Source organism: Gossypium raimondii, chromosome 1 (genome assembly GCF_025698545.1).
Source record: "Gossypium raimondii isolate GPD5lz chromosome 1, ASM2569854v1, whole genome shotgun sequence".
Lineage (NCBI taxonomy): Eukaryota > Viridiplantae > Streptophyta > Magnoliopsida > Malvales > Malvaceae > Gossypium > Gossypium raimondii.
Window position 1 is genome coordinate 7,699,365 of NC_068565.1, and position 25,009 is coordinate 7,724,373.

Genomic DNA, 25,009 nt, shown 5'->3' on the forward strand with positions numbered 1-25,009 from the left:
CCTAGTGCCGAATTGGTCTTTAGGCTGCTGAGGCTTCCAGTATTGGAAAGTTTTCCCCCTTTCGCAGTTGAAAATTTTGGTCAATTTCGGTTTACCTATTTGCGATTAGTACGGTTTTTGCCAAGTTCTCGAGTACGCTACTGCTCTTTTTCTATCTTTCCTTCTTGCTATTGGCCGAATCTCTCTTCCTTTCTCCTTTCTTCTTGTCGAAAACTCCCTTTCCTCTTTCCCACTACCTTTGTTACTCTTTTCCTCTTTCTCCTTTGCCCAAAACCCCAATCGGTTATTTCTTTTTCTTAAGCTGAACTTTCTCCTTTCTCATTGTGACCAAATATTACACCTCTCCTCCCCCACCTCTTCTTTTCTTTTCCTCTTCATCTTTTCATTTTCTTCCTTAGTCAAATCTTTCCTTTTTTATTTGCTCTGATTGCCGAATCCTCCCATTCTTTTGGGGCAAATCGTGGGGCTTGCTTTTCGTAGTTAATTCTCTCGTGCATTATTGGTAAGTATAGTAATAGAGTGATTCCCTTTTTACCGGTTAATCTAAATGCTTACCCATTTTTTAATTGGTGCTTAGGAGTACTTTGGTTAGGTGAACCGTTCCTCTTCACTCGATCAGGTTGGGGTAAGTTGGTGATTGTGATAACTTGAGATTAATCGATTGTGTAACTGCGTATGCGATTAACTAAGATTCTTAGTCAAATGTAGGTTTTGGGTGCTCGTGGATCGTGGTGCATTCTCACAAATCAGGTGTGTAATCACCCATTACAATCGTAGATTGGCGAAAGCCGAAAAGCTGATAACACGACTTATGAGTCCACACGGGCATGCGATCACTCGAGTGGTAAGCCCAACTTGCGATTCGTGGGTAAATAACCGAAATACCCTCGATGGGTAAAATGACCGAAATACGCTCGAAGGGTAAAATGACCGAAATACTCTAGATGGGTAAAATGACTGAAATACCTTCGATGGGTAAAATGACCAAAATACCCTCGATGGGTAAAATGATCAAAATACCCTCGATGGGTAAAATGACCGAAATACCCTCGATGGGTAAAATGACCGAAATACCCTTTATGGGTAAAATAACCGAAATATCCTCGATGGGTAAAATAACCAAAATACCCCCGAAGGGTAAAATGACCAAAATACCCCCATAGGGTAAAATAACTGTTATACCCCTAGGAGTTGAAATGAGTGTATGACTGATTTGTTTTATGTTATATATATTTGACTATTTTTGAATATGACATACTGCATAAACGTATAATTTATGACATGACATATTGCATGGGGTTAGGATTCTGATATAGGGGAAGTATACTATACTGGTGGCTTTGCCACATATACTATTACTAGCAGCTTTGCTGCATTACTGTTATTGGCAGCTTTGTTCCGTCATTATTATTGGCAGCTTGGCTGCAATATTGGTGTGTTGGCTGAGTGGTTCGATTTTATCCCCACATGGTGTGTTAGTGGTACGAAGTGGTGTGTTGGCTGGATTGAGATGAGTTGCATTACTGTATTGTATTGATTACTGTATTGGGCTAAGGCCCACACTGTACTGATACTGTATAGGGCTCAAGCCCAAATTGATTTTGCATGTTGCATAGTGATTGGCAAGTAGGGGATTACACACTGAGTTTCGTAAACTCACCCTCTCTTTTTAACTGTGTAGGTAATCCTCAACCTTAGACGATTCGGGGCTATGAGGGACTTGGAGGTGGCCACACAACTACTGTTGATGTTTACATTTACTTTTATTTTACTTTAAATTATAAGTTGGGTTTTGTTTTGTAATAAGGCCTTTAATTTGGGTTTTAAATTTTAATTGGGCTTCTACTTACATATTTTATACTACTAGTTAGGTGAAAACAAATTTTCAAAATAATCACTATTTTCAAAGACACGAACTTTAAATGTTAGAGTTTTCAAATGCTTCTATGATTTAAATTAACTTAATATAATAATAGCAGTTAATAAGGAAAACATTTGGTTAAGTGTTTCGTTAAACATGACTAATGAGGGTTCCAAACTTAAGAAATGAGTTTTATCAACAAGTCTAAATTTGAGAGACACTTCAATGTGACACACCAGATACGACTATAACGTCTAGACCGAGTTTGGGGTGTTACAAAAGATAAGTTGTGAGGTTCGAGGCCAGAGCACCTGCTCGAGCATACGCTATTCGCGCTTGCAAAGAAGCGTCATCTCCAGATGTCATTACCGGTACTTTCCTTCTTTAAGATACTACGGTTGTTGCATTGATTAAACCTGGATCAACTCATTCTTATGTATGTGAGACTTTAGTATCCAGTAAGACTTTACCTGTAGAGTCTATTGAGTTTGTGATTAAAGTATCGAACCCCTTAGGCCGGTGTGTATTGGTTGATAAAGTATGTAAAAATTGTCCGTTGATAATTCGAGATTTATGTTTTCTGGCTAATTTGATGTTGTTACCATTCGATGAATTTGATATAATTCTGGGTATGGATTGGCTAACTTTTCACGATGCTATTGTGAATTGTAAATGAAAAACTATTGATTTGATATGCAAGAATGACGAGATAATCCGAATTGAGTCTAGCGATCTGAACGGGTTGCCAGCTGTGATATCAACAATGAAAGCTCCGAATCATGTAAAAAAGGGATGTGAAGCCTATTTTACTTATGTGATTGATTCGAGTGTGACAGATAAGAAATTAGAATCAGTGCCTTTTGTTTGTGAGTTTCTTGATGTGTTTCTAGAAGAGTTATCAGGTTTGTCGCCGATCCGAGAGGTTGAGTTTGGTATTGAATTAGTGTCGGGAAAAACTCTGATTTCGATGACTCCATACAGAATGGCTCTGACCGAATTGAAAGAATTAAAGTCTCAGTTGCAAGAATTGACAGATAGAGGGTTTGCTAGACCTAGTTTCTCACCTTGGGGTACTCCGATTCTGTTTGTGAGAAAGAAAGATGGTACGATGAGAATGTGCATTGATTATCGTCAGTTGAACAAAGTGACTATAAAGAACAAATATCCTCTGCCTTGAATTGACGATTTGTTTGATTAGTTCAAAGGTGCTATTGTGTTTTTGAAGATAGATCTGATATCGGGTTACTATCAGTTACGAGTTAAAGACTACGATGTGTAGAAAACTAATTTCTAAACAAGGTACGGACATTATGGGTTTTTAGTTATGCCTTTCGGACTTTCTAATACACCTGCTGCTTTTATGGATTTAATGAATCGGATCTTCAGACAGTATTTGGATCGATTTGTGGTTTTATTTATAGATGACATCTTGATATATTCTCGTAATGAATCTGAGCATGCCGAACATTTGAGAATAGTTTTACAGGCTTTATGTGACAAGCAGTTATATGCAAAGTTCAGTAAATGTGAGTTCTGGTTACGAGAAGTTAGTTTTCTAGGACATGTTGTGTCAGCATCGGGTATTAGGGTTAATCCGAGCAAGATTTTGGCAATATTAGATTAGAAGCCTCTGATTTCTGATGTCCAAAGTTTTATGGGACTTGCCAGTTATTACAGACGGTTCATAAAAGGTTTCTCTATGATTGCAACCCCGATGACTAAACTGCTTCAGAAAGATGTTAAATTTGGGTGGTCAGAAAAGTGTCAAAAAACTTTTTATCAATTGAAAGCTTTGTTAACTGAAGCTCCGGTATTAGTTCAACCAGAATCGGGTAAAGAATTCATAATCTTTAGTGATGAATCTTTAAATGGTTTGGGCTGTGTTCTGATGCAGGAAGGCAAAGTGATAGCTTATGCCTCGAGACAGTTAAAGTCGCACGAAAAGAATTATCCGACATATGATCTGGAATTGGTAGCTATTGTATTTGCATTGAAGATTTGGCGCCACTATCTGTTCGGTGAGAAATGTCATGTCTATTCTGATCACAAAAGCTTGAAATACCTAATGACTTAAAAAGATTTGAATCTACGGCAGAGAAGATGGTTAGAACTGTTAAAAGACTATGAGCTTGTTATTGATTATCATTCGAGAAAAGCAATTGTTGTTGCTAATGTTTTGAGTCAGAAATCACTGTTTGCGTTATGTGCTATGAATGCTCAGTTGTCTATGTTTGATGATGGTTCGGTTCTAGCCAAATTGAAAACGAGGCATTTATTCTTACAACAAATTTATGATGCTCAGAAGGTCGATAAGGAGATATTAGCAAAACGAGTTCAATGTGATGTGAATACTGATCCAGAGTTTCAAATTGATGTTGAGGATTGTTTGAGGTTCAAAAATCAGATTTGTGTTCCGAGAAATCCAGAGTTGATTCAGATGATTTTGAACGAAGTTCACAGTAATAGACTATCAATACGTCCGGGAAGTACAAAAATGTATAACGATCTGAAACAACTTTATTGGTTGCCTGGTATGAAACGGGATATCTCAAAATTTGTTTCGAAATGTCTAATATGTCAGCACGTCAAAGCCGAAGATCAGGTGCCCTTCTGGTTACTACAGTCGATTATGATTCCAGAGTGGAGATGGGACAGAATCACGATGGATTTTGTATCGGGTTTGCCTCTGTCATCGAGTAAGAAAAATGTAGTCTGGGTAGTGGTTGATAGACTAACAAAGTCGGCCCATTTTATTCCGGTACACACTGATTTTTCGCTTGATAAGCTTGCTGAGTTGTACATCTCTCAGGTATTTAGATTGCACGGAGTACCTATTTCTATTGTTTCGGATAGAGATCCGAGGTTCACATCGCGATTTTGGAAGAAACTGCAAGATACGTTAGGTACGAAGCTACACTTTAGCACTGCTTTTCAACCACAGAAGGATGGTCAATCAGAGCGAATTATTCAGATACTCGAGGATATGTTGAGATGTTGCATTCTAGAGTTTGAAGGTACGTGGGAACGATACTTGCCACTGGTTGAATTTGCGTATAAGAATAGCTTTCAATCGAGTATCAAAATGGCACCTTACAAGGCTTTATACGGTCGTAAATGTCAAACAGCTTTGTCTTGGACGGAGCTTAGTGAGAATAAGATACACGAGGTCAATTTGATCAAAGATATTGAACAAAAAGTGAAAGTAATTCGTGATAGTCTGTAACGCCCCAGTATTTCGGCCTAGAAGTATTGGGCCTTGAGCAAGGGAATGGTTTGGAAATTGTGTACAAAAGTATGTCTGCTTTAGTGGTTAAGGGTCCTGAGAGGAGTTGGGAAAGTCCTGGGTTCAAATCTGGGCTTTAGCAAAAATTTTGGTTTTAAGTGGATAAAACCCTGGATGCTTGGATGTAGGCCTTTTAAATTATTGTGTTAAAAAAATGTCATAAGGAAGAATGTGGTCTAGTGGTTGTGGCGTCATTAAGGTTGCAAGGGAGCCTGGGTTCAAGTCTTGGCTCTTGCAATTTATTTTGGTTTTTCTTTTAAAGGAACCTGGACTTTGGCCTTTAGACCTTTTAGTTAATTGAAGACAAAATGTGACATAAAAAGAGCCTGTGGCCTAACGGCAATGTGGTGTGTTGTGTACTGTGAGGTTTGAGGTTCAAGTCTTGGGTTATGCAATAGGGTATTTATTATGCTGCTTGAGCCGTGTAAGTGGCAGAGTTGGAGTGAAATACTACTGAAGGAAGTTTGAACTGGTCATAGAGGGAGTTGAGGAGAAATCGATGGAGTGATAAGGGGAGAGATTTGAGGAGAGAATATTGGGATTTAGGGAGGTTGTTGTTGTGGAGAGTTATATTATATCCATCTCATTTGTTCCTTATTTTGGATGGGGGGAGATCGGCGAGGCTTTCAAGGTATTCGTCGCTTTCTCTAACCTGCATTGCTTCTATTCCTTACTGGTGGTAGTCGAGGTTGATTGACACATTGCCTGGGAACCAAGAGTGCGATAATCATTGATTTGCGAAATAAGAGTGTTCGGGTCGAAGAGAATTTGCAAATCACATCAGGTGTGTATTTCGCACTACTCTAGCTGTAGAGCGGCAAATGCCGAAATGCTGGTCACACGGGGATGGTAGCCACACGGGCGTGCGAGCGCACGTGTCGGAGCCTCGACACGATAGTTGAGGCCATCATGAGTGTTCTTATGGGTTTAGGCTATTTGGGCCACGATGGGCCGAAATGGGCCATATGGGGCAAATGGGCCCGTGGGCTCAATCGGATAAGTTGTATGATTGTATAGTAAATATTGGACTGGACTATGTGAATCTCATATCTGTGGCTAGATTTGGGCTAAATGGGCTACACGAGCGTGTGGTCCCATTTGGGCTAGGCCCATTCGGATCGTTATCTCTGTTTATAATACTTTGGTTTACAAAATTACTGAAATACCCTTGATTTACAAAATTATTGAAATACCCTTAGTTTACAAAATTACTGAAATACCCTCGACTTGTAAAATTACCAAAGTACCCCCAGTTTACAAAATTACCGAATACCCTCAGTTTGTGAAATTGCCAAAGTACCCCTGATTTACAAAAAAGTACCAAAATACCCTCATTTTGGAAAATTACCAAAATACCCTTATAGGGTAAAATGACTATTTTGCCCTTGTAGGTAGACGACTGGCTTGGTCTTCGAATTTGACTGACTTGACTGTGGTCGAATGACTAGTATGTTTTTAATATGTGTGTAAATGACTGTTACTTTGCATGGCCATATTGCATACACGTGTGATGGTTGAGCATGACATTCACGACATATTGCATGGGGTTGGGATTTTGTTGTGGAGGAAGTGCTGTTACTGGTGGCTTTGCCACATATACTATTCCGGTAGCTTTGCTGCGTTATTATTACTGGCAGCTTTGCTGCAATATTGGTGTGTAGGGCTGGGTGGGTCTACTTTGTCCCCACATGGTGTGTAGGGTTGGTACGGGTGGTGTGTTGGGCTGGATTGGGGTGGGTTGCATACTTGCATCACATTGATACTGTTTTGGGCTTAGGCCCACACTGATTTTATATAAGGCTAAGACTGCACTGTACTGATATGGTATTAGGCTAAGGCCCACCTTGTTCTGTATTGGGCTAAAGCCCACATTGTTCTGTTCTGTTACTGATCTGGGCTAGGCCCAGCTATTAATGATGTTGAGATTGGGCTAGGCCCAATTATTTTTGTTATGGGCTGTGACCCAAATGATATTGTAGTGGGTTTTGGCCCACGTATGCTCTGAATTAGACAGTACCGTTACTTATAAAAAGGCATTAGCCCTGACTGTTTTTATTTCTTTTTCTGTTTTTGTATACTGACTGTTTTTTTAGTAAGGGGATTACACACTAAGTTTATATAAACTCACCCCATTTATTAACTATGCATGTAATCCCCAGTATTGAGAGGATCGGTGCTATGAGAGACTCGGAGATGGCCACACAACTGTTATTGATTTCGATTTTCTTTTAAGTTACCTACTTATAAGTGCTTATATTTTGATTTAGGTTGTAATGAGGGCTCCGTTAATTTCTGGATTTTGAATTGGGATCGTCGGTTTATTACGTTTTCTATCTGTCTTAAAAGAAGATCGTGATTTTCCAAGTTAATAGCTTTTTTCAAAACACTACAATTTCACAACTTAATCTTGAAACATCACGTTTTCGTAAATCGGTTACTTTTAAGCTTAGCTTCCGCAACTGTAAAGAAATTTTGGGAATAAAACAACGCAACTGGGATTTTACTCAAGTTTTTAATTAAGAAGGGTTTTTTAATGAAAACATGGTTTTCGAAAGACACTTCAATGTGGCACGCCAGATTCGGGCTTAACTTCTAGGCCGGGTTTGGGGTGTTACATAGTCTAAAAGTAGTATCAGATCGTCAGAAATCGTATGCAGACTTGAAACGAAAGGATATTGAGTATCAGATCAGGGATAAAGTGTTTTTAAAAGAATCACCGTGAAAGAAAATACTCTGATTAAGTCGTAAAGGTAAAATGAGTCTGAGATTCATTGGGCCATATGAGATTATTAAGCGTATCGGGCCGGCTGCTTACAGATTGATGTTGCCATCTTAGTTAGAAAAGATTCGCAACGTGTTTCACGTATCTATCCTTCGACGATATCGATCTGATCCCTCACATGTGATTTTACCGTCTGAGATTAATCCCAATCATCAAATCTAACTTAAATAATTCAAAAATTCAACCGAAACACATTTATATATATATATATATAACCTCATACTTTAGATTCCACTACTAATATCATAAGATTTAACTTATAATATACTATGTACTTTTAACATTTGAATTCCATATATACCTATATAATTTCATATACCTTTTCAATACAAGATCTTATACATGTACATATATACATATTCGAATCTAACAAATATATATTACTCTATGCTTATATTCAAACAAGAACTTGTACTTATACATTATACACATACATATTCGAGATTAACACACATATATATAAATATAATTTCATACCTATACTCAATATAATTATTTATTCATATATATATACATGCTTATTCAATCCAACTTATACAAATATTTGATACATATATATATATCTTTATATATATCTATTCAACATTATGTAAACATATAAAACAATTAACATTAACTAAATTAAAACTTTATTGACATATATACATACCTATGTTCGAATACATCACATGCCTATAGTTCCATACCTAAATTATTTACAAAGACATTGATGTATATATAATTGTATATTCATACTCATTCGAACCTAACACATATATATACATAATTTTCATACTTCTCATTCGATTTATATACTTTTAATTTTAACTCAACATAAATACATTTTATATTCATACATGTAATATAAACTGATTTAATAAAATTAAATAGCTAATAAACTTACCTCGTATATCAACGGACACGATCGACTATTCAACTACTTTCGTTTTTCCCCAATCTAAATCTATTTTCTTCGTTTCTCGATCTAAACATATTCAAATTTAACCTTTTTATTCATCAAAACATTCAATTAAATCCAAAAATACATAAATGGGAAAATTACTATTTTGCCCCTAACATTTTACACTTTTTGCAATTTACTCCTTTTTGCTCAAAACACAAAATACACAAAATTTCACTACACTCCTTTAGGGCTGAATATTCCTAGTATCTTTACAAGCCCACACATTTCATTTATTTCACATTTTAACCCCTCAAAAATTTATTTTTTACAATTTAACCCTAATTACTCAAATTCATCAAAAATTCAAAGACAAAACATATTAATCTTTCACATATCTTTCATATTTCATCATCAACTATCACAAAGCTCAAGCAGTCATCAATGTTACATTTCAAAATCATCAACAATTCATAAAATTAAGGCATGGGTTTTAAAGTATTCGAAGCAACGATCTCAAAAACGTAAAAATTATCGAAAACCGAACAAAAACGAACATTGAATTTAAGCTTGAATATGGCCGAAACTTGACTAAGCTTTAATGGATTTCTTCCTTATTGGTTTCGGCTAAGAAAGATGATAATAATCTAATGTTTTTATGCTTTTAACTATCTTATATTATAATATTTGTTAATTACTAATTTAGCCTTATTTAAATAAATATAACTTATATATATAATAAGGTTAGTTTTGTCCTTAGCCATCCACTAACTATTTAGTGGTCTAATTGCATGTTTAAACCTTCCAAATAAAAAGACAACAACAAATAGATACTTTTAGCTTTAACCCCTAAATTTTTATTTTTACGCGATTAAGTCCTTTTTATTTAATCAATTACTCAAACAACAAAATTGAAACATGAAAATCTCACACAATCAAATTCACACATAGTAAACTCCTAAAGTAATATTAAAATATTTTTTTGACTCAGATTTGTGGTCCCGAAACCACTATGTCCGATTAGGGTCGAAATCGGGCTGTCACATGTTATTCGCGCGTTATGCTGAGGCCCCCTCATTTTGTTTTATTTTCTTTTTTCTTTTTTTTCCAATTTTGTTTTAAGTTCAATTTAACCCATTTTAATGTAATTTAATGTGTTTGATTTATTTTTAATTTATTTAAGTATTTATTATTCTATTATTTTTAAAAAAAATGTATTAAATTTTAAATCTAATATTATTTTAATATTTAAGCTTAATATTATTTTGAATTCATCATTAATATTATTTAAACTTGTAATGTAATATTATTTTAAATTATCATCAAAATATATCATTATTTTTATCATGTACTATTGTGTAAATTTATCAGGTATCATTATTTAAGTTTATCATATATTATCTTATATGTTTTCTATGCAAACTTAATATAATTGGTATACACTCCTTAATAGTTTTATTTTTATAATATATTTATTTTTAAAATTCTCTTTTAAAATTCTATGTTTTAAAGATTTATACGATAATATTCCTATACATATACTATTATATGAAGTTTTTCAATCCATATGTATTACTTATTTAAATTAATATATGTATATTATTTTATGTATTTTGATTTTCTTCTTATATAATATTTATTTTAAAATTTATTTAGATATTATTATTTTATGTAGTATTTATTTTAACGCTATTTTGATTTATCTCAAGCTTTCATATATGTATTTTAAATTTATTTTAATATATAATTTATTGATTATAATTTCCTTCTTGCATGTTGTTCTTTTTTTAGTTATTTTAAAACTTGTTATATTGTATTTGTGTTAATTTGCTTGGAACTTCGTTTAAGTTTAGCTTTTAGTTCATTAGCTTTTGAATGTTAATGTTAATATTTACATGTGATGTGAGATTATTGCTCTTATGTGTATGGTATTGTTTATTTGTATTTATTAATTATTTGTCATTCATTAGAGTGCAATTTGGTTTCTTAATTATCACTTGCGTTATACATTATCATTCCCTTGCATTTTATTCATAAAAAGATTACATTTAATATGATTTAAGTTTTAAAATCATTTTATGCAAAAGCCTCTAAGATACTGTAATACTCGGTGTTTGAGATTTTCGAAAAGATCATACCCTAACTTACGGGGTCTCGATTTTTCGATAATTTCAAATATATGAACCATTTTTTAAATAAAAAACACATTTTCTTAAAATTATCTCGGGAATAAGAAAATGATCGTGTTCCAGCTTACGGGATATGATTTTTTTCCGAAACCGAGATATCAAAATTTCTAAAAATAAATAAATTTTTGGTGTTTATTCTCGTGTCGGGATTAAAGATATTGTGTCCTAACTCATGGGATATAATTATTTTTCTCGATTAATGTGAAATACACCCTTCTTTAAATTTTTAATAAAAGGATCGTATTTTTAAATTTCTTTTCGAATTTTTAATTTTTCAACATTAAGATATTAATTAATCAATTAGGTACCAATTTTGGGCATGACGAGGGTGCTAATCCTTCCTCGCATGTAACCGACTCCTGAACCCGTTTTTCTTGAATTTCGTAGACTAAAATTATTGTTTAAGTAAAATTAAAACGTTTTATTAAAACGATTGAATTGCAAGGTGATCCGATCACACCTAAAATATCGGTGGCGACTCTCATTTTTTATTTTCATTTTCAAAATAAAGGTCGACTCATTTTTGTTTTCAAAAAGTGGTTTCGACAGCTTGGCGACTCCACTGGGGACTAGTTTTGAGAGTCGAGCCACAAATTGATTAATTTCTATCTTTTTGTCGAAAGTTGAAAATTCAATATAAATTTATGATTCTTTCATTGCATTGTTATAGTTTGCATCATTGTGGTATGTTTGCTTTGTTGGGTTAAGTTTTTCAATCATTGCATATTGCACTGCATAACCGTTCAGTTATACCCTCTTAAGTGGGAGTGAGAAACTAGTCCTTCGTGAGGTTTTCACCTTCGTATAGGATAGTGGATCACTTTCGAGATACATCCGTACCTATGCCTTCGTGAGATTTTCATCTCCGTATAGTCATAGGAAAATGTATTCCCCTGAACTGAACTCGGTCTGTATAAACCGATAATGGGTGAGGATCGAGGAATCTACTGATTTAGGTACCCTTTCTTTAGAGTCGAACCGCATATAGTAAGCCTTAAGAGCCTACTCTAGGTAGAACCTCTCCGCACCCGTAGTGGTCGACCGAGTAGATACCTTGTTTGTGAATTCTTGTTTACTTTAAATTTTGATCTTAAATGTACTAACTTGCTTTGTTTTTTATTGTGTTTGCATGACATGGTCATCATATACATAAAAAGGTGTCAATTCGCATTCGGTTACTAAATAGAAAGCTTACCATGGAGAATGAATTTCTTGATAAAATGGAAGATAATATGGCTCTCCAAGTGTGGTCAGAGAGGATGCAACTTGAGAAAGGTGATAGCTTGACCGAGGGGTTGTTAAGTTCAATTTCGAGCTTAACTTGTTCACTTAAATTTTTTAATTTATTGATTAATTTGTGGTTAATTAAGTTATAATTCAGCTTGAATTGATTAGAGACACTCTATGCCGTAATAATTTAATTGCACTCCAATTCAACAATTTAATTTTAATTTTATTTCCTGTGCAGGTTGATGCCCGTACAAGCTCAAATTGGGAGGATAATTCGCATAAATAAGGCTGCTGGAAGAGGGTGGTCAGATGTTGATTTAAAGAAATTGAATTGACAATAAAACAAAGAAGGAAATTCGGTCCAAAGTGGATGTACAGCAGGTCGAATGAATTAAACAGAGAAAGGAGGAGCAGTCGGTCCAATTGGAAGCCAAACATCCGACAAACTTAAAAAGGGAATTATTATTTCCTTCTTACCAAGCGGTGGCCGATTTTAGTTCAATCAATTGGAAGCCAAATCAGCTTTGAAGAGTTAAATTAAAACTCTTCTAAGCTGAAGCTATTTTCATGCGACGGGTGAGGCTAAGAAAAAGGGGATAAGATCAGAATTAATTTTGAATTGTGGCAGGTTATTATCCCATAAATAGATATGAAAGCAGCTGAAAAACGAGGGGAGAAGAAACAGAGGAAAATATTCAGCAGCGTAGGAAAGGCGTGGTTCAAGTGAGCAGAATTTTCTAAAATTGGCCCAGCAAATTCGATCAAGGAGCTAGAGTAGCAGCTAGTAAATTCGGCTAGTTGGGAGAAGGGAAATCGGACGACTCGAAGAACTTTGCCTTCCAAGAATCAGCTTGTAATTCATGTTCTTTTCAATGGATTCGTGTTCTACTTTGCTAGCTATGAGAGGCTAGTTTAGTTAAGCTTAGTTCGACACTTCTGAAACCAGGCACAAGTACTTTGGAAATTTTATCAAATCAAATTCGGCACTCTTGAGTTGTTTGATTTTATTTTCAAAGGAATTTTTTTAACTCAATTGGAGTGATCACCTAATTAATTTGGGAATTTTTCCTATAATCATTTAAGTGTAAGTTGAGAAATCGAATTTCTCAATTGAACTTAGAATTAGTGATAAATAATTGGCCGCAGCTAATTAAGACAACTTCGGATTTAATCTTAGAAGCCGCTGGTGGATTTTCTTTGGTTAAGGCAAGGCGAAGTCACTAAATCTCTAAAATTCCTTCAACAAAGTCGACACAAAGGTAATTAAAGGAGGGTTTCAATCATGAAAATGCTTCGTAAGCGATTTTTTCAGCCTTGCTGCTAATTTGATTTCTTAGCTTAATTTCAGGTTGCAAAGGACTTGTGCTTGGTGGATGAAGGCGTCGCCAACTAAGCATTATTTTTTTCCTTTTGAAATTTTCTTTTCAGCCATTTTAATTCGAGCCAAAGTTTATTTATTACTTGAGACTATTTTTTTTTAGCAATCATAAAACATAAACCCCCTATTTTTCCTTTGTTTTCTTTTCTTTCGCATGCCTTTTATATCACTTTAATTTTAAATCACTTCAAATAGATTTGTTGCAAGCTTCCTCGTGGGACGATTCCCTATTTACCCTATATTACTAGTGAATGTTGGTTGAGTAAGTGAATTTAATTTGGCAGACGTAAACGACAGTTACCAAATTTTGGTGCCGTTGCCGGGGAGCGACGTAGTCAAATCTATTTGATTTTCAGAACTTACTTTATTTTCTCGTTTTTGTTTATGCAGGTAGACTAGTTCTTCTAGTATATGTTATTAAGGAGTGGACGACGAACATCGGAGTTTCCTGCTAACATCACCAGCCAGCAAGCCGAACATTTCAATCCTCACGTTGAGCCTAACGTTGCAGAGGAATCCAACATGGCTAACCAGACCTTGAAGCAATTGGCCGCTCCTAACCTGGCTGCGCAACCACCATCTATCACATATCCTGCCCTTGATAGGCCATTAAAGCTTAATTTGGGATTCCTGAATCTGTTGCCGAAATTCAATGGACTACCAGGTGAGGACCCTTACCGTCATATAAATGAATTTCTAATTACTTGTTCAACTATGCAGCCAGATGGCATTGAAGAGGAACAAATCAAGCTCCGAGCCTTCCCTTTCTCGTTACAAGGATTGGCGAAGGACTGGTTATATTACATGCCGCCAGGATCATTCACAACTTGGACAGGGTTACATAAGGCTTTCCTTGAGAAATATTTTCCGGCATCAAGAATAGGGTCAATCATGAAGGAAATTTGTGGAATTAAGCAGTTGGTGGGTGAGTCATTATATGAGTACTGGGAAAGGTTTAAACGACTATGTGCGAGTTGTCCACAACATCAGATTAGTGAGCAGCTCTTAGTGCAATATTTTTATGAAGGGTTGACACCACAAGATCGAGGAATGATTGATGCAGCGAGTGGAGGTGCATTGGTTGATAAAACTCCGGAGCAAGCCCGAAATTTGATTGCTAATATGGCGCAGAATACACAGCAATTCAGTCTCAGGAGGTCCGATTTGGGTAAACGAATGGATGAGGGGCAGTCAAGTATGATGGAGGCTCAGTTAGCTAACTTAACGGCTATGGTAGGTAAATTGATGACTGGAGGTAATACGAAAGCTTCACTATGTGGCATTTGTTGTTTGGAAGGACATACCACAGATATGTGTCCGACATTACAGGAAGGGGAAGCTAATGCCGTCTTTCCAAATCAGAGGAGGTGTGATCCATATTCAGCTACCTATAATGAGGGATGGAGAGACCACCCCAATCTCAGATACTAAAATCGAGCCGCACCTCCGGGATTTGAGCAGCAAAATTCCCGACCATATAATTTGTCACAGCACAATCCAACCATTAAAACCTTAGTGCTGAAACTAAGACTCATACCATGCTTGAACAAATGATGAAGATGATGGTTAACCAGAAAAAGGAAACCGATGGAAGATTCCAGTCTTTGGAATCGGCAGTGAAGCAGTTGCAAACCAGAGCCTCGTCGACTGACGTTAATCTAGGGAACTTGCAAGCACAGGTAAATAATCGGTTACCATCACAACCTGTTGCAAATCCAAGGGATAATGTCAGTGCTATAACTTTGCGAAGTGGGAAGGAGTTGAGATCGTCACTAAAGAAGGCCCAAAACAGTGATGAGGTAGACGAAACTGAGGCAGCTCCAAAGGAAGCAGGGAAATCACGTTCACAACAGTCCACTACTTTGCGCGATACAGCAAATTTTGAGCAAGAAACAAGTGTTCCCGAACCTCGAGCTCAAGCAAGTCAAGATGCTAATAACCAACCTCGGTCTTATGTGCCAAAGGCGCCGTTTCCACAATGTTTGAGGAAGGAAAAGTCAGACGACGTCAATGCTGAAATTTTAGAGACTTTCCGTAAGGTACAAGTTAATATCCCATTGATTGATGCAATTAAACAAGTACCTAGATATGCTAAGTTTTTAAAAGAATTGTGCACATCTAAAAGGAAATTAGTTGGAAATGAGAAGATTAGCTTAGGCGAAAATGTCTCTGCGGTATTTCAAAAGAAGCTTCCTATTAAATGTAAAGACCCTGGCATGTTTTCGATACCTTGTAAGATAGGAGACCTTAAACTAGATAGAGGTATGCTTGATTTGGGTGCTTCTATAAATGTCATGCCTAGGAGTATCTACGATAGAGTTCAATTAGGTGCATTAAAAGACACAGGACTGGTAATTCAACTTGCAGATAGAAGTAATGCCTACCCTGATGGCGTTCTAGAAGATGTTCTAGTGCAAGTAAATGAGTTAGTTTTTCCAGCTGATTTTTATGTTTTAGACATGGGAGCTAGTGATAACTCCGTTGATGTACCCTTACTCTTGGGTAGACCCTTCCTTAAGACAGATAGAACGAAAATTGATGTGCATAAAGGGAATTTAACAATGGAATTTGATGGTGAGATAATTAAATTTAATATATTTGATGCTATGAGGTATCCCACTGATATTAATTCTGTATTTACTCTTGATGTAATTGACAATTTTGTTCAAGATGTCTATGAATTAGGAGAAGAAGACGAGTTGAAAAGCGTTCTCGCTAAGAGTATTTTTGATATCGACAAGCAGGAATTTATCGTTTCTGATTTTTTAATTGACTCAGTTTGTGCTTTAGACTCGCCCAAATTGACACGATTCAAGCCGATTCTCCCTAATCTTATGGTGACTGGTAAGCAAGTTCCTTCATTGATTTCGCCACCTAAATTAGAGTTAAAAGAGCTGCCCGAAAATTTAAAGTACATTTATTTGGGGGAAAATCAAACTCTACCATTGATAGTGTCGAATGCTTTAACTGAGATGCAAGAATCTAAGCTGCTTAGGGTTCTTAGGGAGCATAAAGAAGCCTTCGGTTGGACACTAGCTGATATTCGGGGGCTTAGTACGACTTTATGTACTCACAAGATAGCCTTGGAAACAGATTCAGTTCCCAAAAGAGACCCTCAACGACGATTGAACCCACCAATGATGGAGGTAGTCAAGACTGAAATTTTAAAGTGGTTGGAAGCCGATGTTATTTATCCTATAGCCGATTCAAAGTGGGTAAGTCCAATTCATGTTGTACCTAAGAAGGGAGGAACTACAATAGTTACCAACGAGGAAGGGTTAGAGATTCCTACAAGGGTGCAGAATGGTTGGCGGGTTTGTATAGACTATCGGAAACTGAACAGAGCCACTAAAAAAGACCACTACCCCCTTCCATTCATGGATCAAATGTTAGAAAGGTTAGCTCGTCGCTCACATTTTTGTTTTTTAGATGGCTATTCAGGTTATTTGCAGGTACCTGTTGCACCTGAGGATCAAGAGAAGACCACATTCACTTGCCCGTTTGGAACTTACGCCTTCAAGAGAATGCCTTTCGGATTATGCAACGCACCAGCTACTTTTCAAAGAGGTATAACGAGCATATTTTCAGATTTTATCTCACATTTAATGGAGGTGTTCATGGATGATTTTACTATTTATGGTGATTCATTTGATCAATGTTTGCATCATCTTGTGTTAGTTCTTAGGTGTTGTATTGAGACTAACCTGATATTGAATTTTGAGAAATGTCATCTCATGGTTGAAAAGGGCGTAGTATTGGGGCATGTCGTCTCAGCTAAAGGCTTAGAAGTCGACCAAGCCAAAGTTGAGGTAATTAAAAATCTACCTTATCCAGGTACTGTGAAAGGAATTCGATCCTTCTTGGGTCATGTAGGTTTTTACCGTCGGTTCATCAAGAATTTTTCACAGATATCATCACCGTTATTTGCATTGCTCGGTAAGGATGTCACATTTGAATTTAGTGAGAATTGCAGGAAATCTTTTGATGAATTGAGATTGAAATTGATCACAGCCCCTATCATACAAGGGCCGAATTACGCATTACCTTTTGAAATTTTATGTGATGCCAGTGATAAGGCTGTTGGTGCGGCACTTGGGCAAATAAATGGTAAGGAGTCTTATATTATCAGGTATGCTAGCGAGCTATTGAACCCAGCTCAATGCAATTACACCACGACCGAGAAAGAGCTCTATGCCATAGTTTTTGCCTTAGAAAAATTTAGAGCATACTTGTTAGGAGTCAAAGTTGTTGTATTTTCTGACCATGGTGCTCTTAAATATTTGTTGCATAAAAAAGAAGCTAAACCTCGATTAATAAGATGGATTTTGCTTTTGCAGGAATTTGACTTGGAAATTAAAGATAAGAAAGGTAAGGAAAATCTTGTGGCCGATCATTTGAGTAGGATAGAGACTGGAATTTTGAGGGATGAGCCGAGTGATTTATTTCCCGATGAGCGACTTTATAGTGTGTCTAGTCTTTTGCCATGGTATGCCGACTTAGTGAACTACTTAGTGACTAAAGAGTTCCCTACGAATGCACCTAGACATTTAAGAGAAAAAATTAAAAGTCAAGCCCGATTTTACTTATGGGAAGAGCCATACCTTTGGCGATTTTGTAGTGATCAAATTATTAGGCGTTGTGTCGATGACAGTGAGATAGATTCGGTACTTAATTTTTGTCACTCTCGAGAAGGTGGAGGACATTTTGGGCCTAAGCGAACAGCTCATAAAATACTTGAGTGTGGGTTATTTTGGCCGACTATTCATAAAGATTCATATGCATTTTGTAAAACATGTGCATCATGTCAAAAAAACCGGTAATTTAAGTAGCCGAAATCAAATGCCATTACATAATTTTTATGTTTGTGATATCTTTGATGTATGGGGTATTGATTTTATGGGGCCTTTTTCTTCTTCTTTCGGTTATCTATACATTCTTGTTTGTGTTGATTACTTGTCGAAATGGGTAGAAGCATTCCCAACTAGAGCTGATGATGCTAGAACTGTGGTGAAACTTCTTAAGACCAACATTTTAAATAGATATGGGGTACCAAGGGCTATAATTAGTGACAAGGGAACACATTTCTGTAATAGAACCTTGAAAGCTTTATTTGCACAATTTGGTGTCATCCACAAAGTGTCGACAGCTTATCACCCTCAAACCAATGGGCAAGCCGAGAGTAGTAACAAAGAGATTAAGGGAATTTTAGAGAAAATTGTTAATCCCAATAGGAAAGATTGGATTCAAAGATTAGATGAAGCATTGCGGCCGGTTCGAACAGCTTACAAAACGCCAATTGGGATGTCACCTTACAGGGTTGTTTTTGGGAAGGCATGTCATCTTCCCGTTGAGCTTGAGCATAAATCATTCTGGGCTGTTAAGCAATGCAATTTGGATTATAGTTTGGCAGGTAAAGAACGCAAATTGAAGCTGCAAGAATTGGAGGAGTTGCGCCTAGAGGCATATGACAATTCGGTCATCTACAAAGGTAAGTCGAAGGCATTTCGTGACTCCAAGCTGATTCGCAAAGAATTTAAGGTGGGGGAAAAGGTACTACTCTTTAATTCTAAGCTTAAATTGTTTCCCGGTAAGTTAAAATAAGGTGGCTTGGTCCATTTATAATAACCGAAGTGCATCATCATGGGGCAATCGAAATTAGGAGCCTCGAGACTAATAAAATTTTCAAAGTGAATGGTCACAGGTTGAAACATTTTCATGAAGGAGAGCATGCAGCTTGGTTGGAGGAGATCAATCTTGAGGATCCATGAGAAATTGTGATGTCGAGCCAACGACTTAAAACGAAGGCGCTTGTGGGAGGCAACCCACGTATTCAGGGAAGTTTTCTTATATCTTTTCTATTATTATTGTTTCTTTCCATTCAATAAATTTTTAATTTTTAATTTTTCTTTTGCATTAGGGACAATGCAAACATTAAGTATGGGGGAGAATCAATTCATTGATTTTCTAACATATTTGATGTTTGCAACTTTCATGAATAAGTCTTGTCGAATTTCCTTTAGGAGACTATTTAAATAAAAGTATGAAGATGTATTTCATGAATTCAAGTTGGGTAGGGTGGTTGCATGTCGATTGGTTGGGCTAAATTTTTGTTTTCAATTAATTGATTTTGGTGCGTATTTAATTTAAAATTTTTTTTTAATTAATCTGCTTAATTGATCAACTATGTGGTCCTTGTGAGGAATTTGAAGCATAGAGCGTAAGTTGGGACATCCATGCCAACTTGAGAGGTTGTTATTCATTCATGTGTGATTATTGTTATCGGCTATCAATTCCTCTAGAACTTACTTTAGATCTTATTAAGGATAATAATACATTTGATTTTCATTAATATGATTTAAGAGGCTATAGGAATTAAGCCACGATTACTCATTAGAAACCGACCTTGACATTTTTCCATTTAGCTAGCCAATTTGAAGCCTTAATTTCCTTATTTTTTCTACACCTCCAGAAATTAAACCAAAGCCGAGCCAACTCACCCTTTTAGGCTAGTTAATTTAGTCTGGAAGTTCATCCTGATTTCGACATATGCTGGTCAATATGGGGTGACGTTTAGCTGGAAATTAAAAGATGATTTTCGTGAAAAAGGAGCAGCAAGTTGCGGCCTTCCTAGAAGATTAAATGAATAAAGCATTATGTGTTCACAATGAAGAAAATCGGCTAAATCAAGGGATATGGAAACAATGAAAGGCCGATTGAATTAATCATCTTCCTGTTAAAGTCGGAAAAAAAAGAAATAAGAGAATTGATGACTTCCGGATGATTTTAACTAGCCTAAGAAAAATTAGCTCCACCATCCAAATTAATTCCTCCCGTCCGCTGCACATTACCTCGGCCTCATTACAACCTTTATTTTTGCCTCGATTATATTTATGGAATTTGATGTGTTATGTTATAGGTAAGATGGACAAGCAAGCCTATGGTGGTTAATTATGGTCGATTTCAATTTGAGAGCATTATACTAGCCTAAACACAATGAGTGAAGAGTGTTAATAATTTTATTCTTCCCGGTGAGAATTGATCAAAGAAGCATGATTAATTTCTTTTCTTTACTCTCTAGAATAAACCAAAATCTAGACTGATTGACTTCAAAAATGTATCCTAAGCATGAGAAATGCAACAATTCTTGACTAATCTTGACATTCTGAAATTCTTCTTGATTCTTTTTGACTTGATTGCTCAGGGACGATCAATAATTTAAGTATGGGGGAGTTTGTTAAGTTCAATTTCGAGCTTAACTTGTTCACTTAAATTATTTAATTTATTGATTAATTTGTGGTTAATTAAGTTATTATTCAGCTTGAATTGATTAGAGACACTCTATGCCGTAATAATTTAATTGCACTCCAATTCAACAATTTAATTTTAATTTTATTTCCTGTGCAGGTTGATGCCCGTACAAGCTCAAATTGGGAGGATAATTCGCATAAATAAGGCTGCTGGAAGAGGGTGGTCAGATGTTGATTTAAAGAAATTGAATTGACAATAAAACAAAGAAGGAAATTCGGTCCAAAGTGGATGTACAGCAGGTCGAATGAATTAAACAGAGAAAGGAGGAGCAGTCGGTCCAATTGGAAGCCAAACATCCGACAAACTTAAAAAGGGAATTATTATTTCCTTCTTACCAAGCGGTGGCCGATTTTAGTTCAATCAATTGGAAGCCAAATCAGCTTTGAAGAGTTAAATTAAAACTCTTCTAAGCTGAAGCTATTTTCATGCGATGGGTGAGGCTAAGAAAAAGGGGATAAGATCAGAATTAATTTTGAATTGTGGGAGGTTATTATCCCATAAATAGATATGACAGCAGCTGAAAAACGAGGGGAGAAGAAACAGAGGAAAATATTCAGCAGCATAGGAAAGGCGTGGTTCAAGTGAGCAGAATTTTCTAAAATTGGCCCAGCAAATTCGATCAAGGAGCTAGAGTAGCAGCTAGTAAATTCGGCTAGTTGGGAGAAGGGAAATCGGACGACTCGAAGAACTTTGCCTTGCAAGAATCAGCTTGTAATTCATGTTCTTTTCAATGGATTCGTGTTCTACTTTGCTAGCTATGAGAGGCTAGTTTAGTTAAGCTTAGTTCGACACTTCTGAAACCAGGCACAAGTACTTTGAAAATTTTATCAAATCAAATTCGGCACTCTTGAGTTGTTTGATTTTATTTTCAAAGGAATTTTTCTAACTCAATTGGAGTGATCACCTAATTAATTTGGGAATTTTTTCTATAATCATTTAAGTGTAAGTTGAGAAATCGAATTTCTCAATTGAACTTAGAATTAGTGATAAATAATTGGCCGCAGCTAATTAAGACAACTTCGGATTTAATCTTAGAAGCCGCTGGTGGATTTTCTTTGGTTAAGGCAAGGCGAAGTCACTAAATCTCTAAAATTCCTTCAACAAAGTCGACACAAAGGTAATTAAAGGAGGGTTTCAATCATGAACGTTCTCTAATTGAATGATTTACTAGGGATAGGAAAATGCTTCGTAAGCGATTTTTCAGCCTTGCTGCTAATTTGATTTCTTAGCTTAATTTCAGGTTGCAAAGGACTTGTGCTTGGTGGATGAAGGCGTCGCCAACTAAGCATTATTTTTTCCTTTTGAAATTTTCTTTTCAGCCGTTTTAATTCGAGCCAAAGTTTATTTATTACTTGAGACTATTTTTTTTTAGCAATCATAAAACATAAACCCCTCATTTTTCCTTTGTTTTCTTTTCTTTCGCATGCCTTTTATATCACTTTAATTTTAAATCACTTCAAATAGATTTGTTGCAAGCTTCCTCGTGGGACGATTCCCTATTTACCCTATATTACTAGTGAATGTTGGTTGAGTAAGTGAATTTAATTTGGCAGACGTAAACGACAGTTACCAGGGGTACACATCAGAATTATGGGACTTCACTCGTATCAGCATGACTCAGAACAATCTCTAAGAGTTGAAAGAAATTTGGGCTCAATGGGATGATGAAGTCAAACAGTTGTTTTATGGTAATTATGGTGATTTGCCTTATTTACTTGATATCAAGGTAGACGAGCATTTGTTTCGAGCTTTGGCCCAATTTTGGAATTCCACTTTTAGTTGCTTCACCTTTGGGAAAGTACACTTGGTACCAACTATGGAGGAGTATACAACCTTACTTCGTTGTCCGAGGATCCAAGTAGATAAAGTTTATTCTAAAGCCGTCAATGTCTTGACTTTTGTAAAGAAGTTAATGAATGTCACAAGAATGAGTGAGCAATAGGTCGCGGCACAGATCAAACAGAAAAGAGAAAGAAAATGTATCCCCTAGAGTTTGCGAGATCTGATTTTGGCACACCCTGATACGAAGAAAAAGGTCGATGTTTTTGCTTTGAGCATTTACGAGCTAATTATTTTTCCTAAAGCGCTTGGACATGTAGATGAGGTAGTTATAGACTTGTTCGATCGACTGGATAAGAGGGTCACGCCTATCCCAGCAATTTTGACCGAGACATTTAGATCTTTGAACGTGTGTCGGAGGACGGGTGAAAGAAGATTCATTGGTTGTGCACAGCTTCTATTAGCTTGGTTCCACAGTCACTTTTAGAAAGTAGATAAAGTTTCTTATCGAGTATTCTCCGGGAGCTATTCTCCACTGAAAGAATTAGCAGCGACGCTAAGGCGCGATGATATTACAGAGGAAAGATGGATAACGATCCTTCAAAATCTCCAAGATGAAGATATTGAATGGAGAGCTCCTTGGTTGGTACCCGATGAGATTCTATATCAATGCAGAAACTTAGACTGGGTCCCTTTGCTTGGAATTTGGGGAGCTGTCAGATATACTCCTCTGCTCATTTTAAGACAATATAGATCAAGACAGATCATACTGGTAACGTAAGGGTTGGCTTAGTGTGAATTTTCTTATAAAGGTGATAACTATAAGAAAAAGATTTGAGAAATGTTTAATGCTTGGAATCAAATGCACCGGATGAAAAGATTTGCTGTAGGACCGATGACAACACCTGAATATTATGGATGATGGAGTAAAATAGTCAATGACAACATTTTGAGGCCGAGTCAAGAAGATGTTCAATCGATGGAGGAATACCCGCAAGTGGTGCAATCTGATATAGAAATCATAAATCAGGATTTTGAAAAGAAAAATTCAGAGCTAGGAAAGAGGATAGAGCAATTGGAGGAAGAAAAAATGCACTGGAAATTAGATGTTGATGATCAGAAGTTAGAAACCGAAAAATTAAGACTTGGATAGTTTGAAGACAGATTATAAGAAGTTCAATTTATCGATGAGAACTGTTGGGTTGGGGAAAACTTCAGAATAGTGGCGTCAAGAGATTCAAGAAGAGAAGATCAAGGCCAATAGGTGGAAAAAGAAATTCCAAGAGACTCAAAAGTGAAACGAGGCCTTAGAGAAGAGTTTGTTAGAGAGCCGAAATGAAAATGGTAAACTAAAGGCTAGAGTGGTTGAACTTAAAAACTCTCTTCATCATTATCGAAATCGTAATTCTGCGATGAAGCTAAGAGCAAGCTTAAGAAAGATCGAGGAAATGAAAAGAAGAGTAGAAGAATTAGAGGTGGCATTACAAAACTATGAAATGCGGATTGAATTCCTTGAACCCAGTGAAGAGCGTTAGAAAGAACAGCTCCACTTTTGTCAGAACCAAGTTAGAAACAGAGATCACATTATGGGGGAGGCTGTGGCTCAGATTCGAAATGTAGCTGATTACTTACAGACTTTGGTAGTATAATCTGATACTCTAAACGTAAAGTACAAGCTGGAATTAGACCGAGGGGAAGAGTTAGCTTCACTGCTTAGGAAAATTAAGGTTCTGAGCATTAGGGCAAAGTCGTATATCTAATATGTTTTATGTAAAGAACTTTGTTTTCTAGTAAAGTTTTCTAAATGGAAATGAATTAGAATTGATGCCTTTTTGCATATATTTCATGCATTTGCATTACATCACATCATATGCATTAAGGTCCACCAAAAGATCATTACGGTACCCGAGCAAAGACAAAAGATATGGGCCAAAGATTAGAAAGACTTGAACAATTTCAAAGAGAGATGCAAGACTAACTACAAACGCAAATGCAAAAGCAGCTAGCTAAGATACAACAAGGCCTAATGGATGATAACGAACTAGAATTCTTTGAATATAATGAAGGCTCAGAGGGAATGTCTAGAAATTGGGGCATCAATATCATATACAAAGAAGCAATTGAAGGAGGGACCTTGTTAGATATCTGCCCTTATGAACCGGGGAGTGAGCTAAACAATTGGACTGCAGAGGAAATTCCTGTAGTTTTTAGACCTTACTTAGAGGAATGTTCAGAACACACTTGTTGCTTTTAGCCTAGAAGTGATAAGAATCCTTCTGTGAAATAGGCTCATGTCTGAACATCATTATTTTAATGAAA

General features: G+C 36.2%; 1 protein-coding gene across 1 annotated transcript; it reads left to right on the top strand.

The window, feature by feature from the left end:
• Positions 1–14,014: 14,014 nt before the first annotated feature.
• Positions 14,015–22,196, top strand: LOC105786732 (uncharacterized). Its single transcript, XM_052627471.1, has 5 exons — positions 14,015–14,970; positions 15,120–17,290; positions 17,378–18,260; positions 18,397–19,153; positions 22,152–22,196. Exons 1-5 carry the CDS (start codon positions 14,015–14,017, stop codon positions 22,194–22,196), a joined length of 4,812 nt encoding a protein of 1,603 aa, XP_052483431.1.
• Positions 22,197–25,009: the final 2,813 nt, after the last annotated feature.

Bases quoted from the DNA above. Each gene is read 5' to 3' on its own strand.
- LOC105786732 (XM_052627471.1), top strand. From the start codon at position 14,015: ATGTTATTAAGGAGTGGACGACGAACATCGGAGTTTCCTGCTAACATC. The intron at 17,291-17,377 runs GTTGTATTGAGA...ATGTCGTCTCAG, and splicing joins TCTTGTGTTAGTTCTTAGGT to CTAAAGGCTTAGAAGTCGAC. The intron at 18,261-18,396 runs AGATTCGGTACT...TTTTGTAAAACA, and splicing joins TGTGTCGATGACAGTGAGAT to TGTGCATCATGTCAAAAAAA.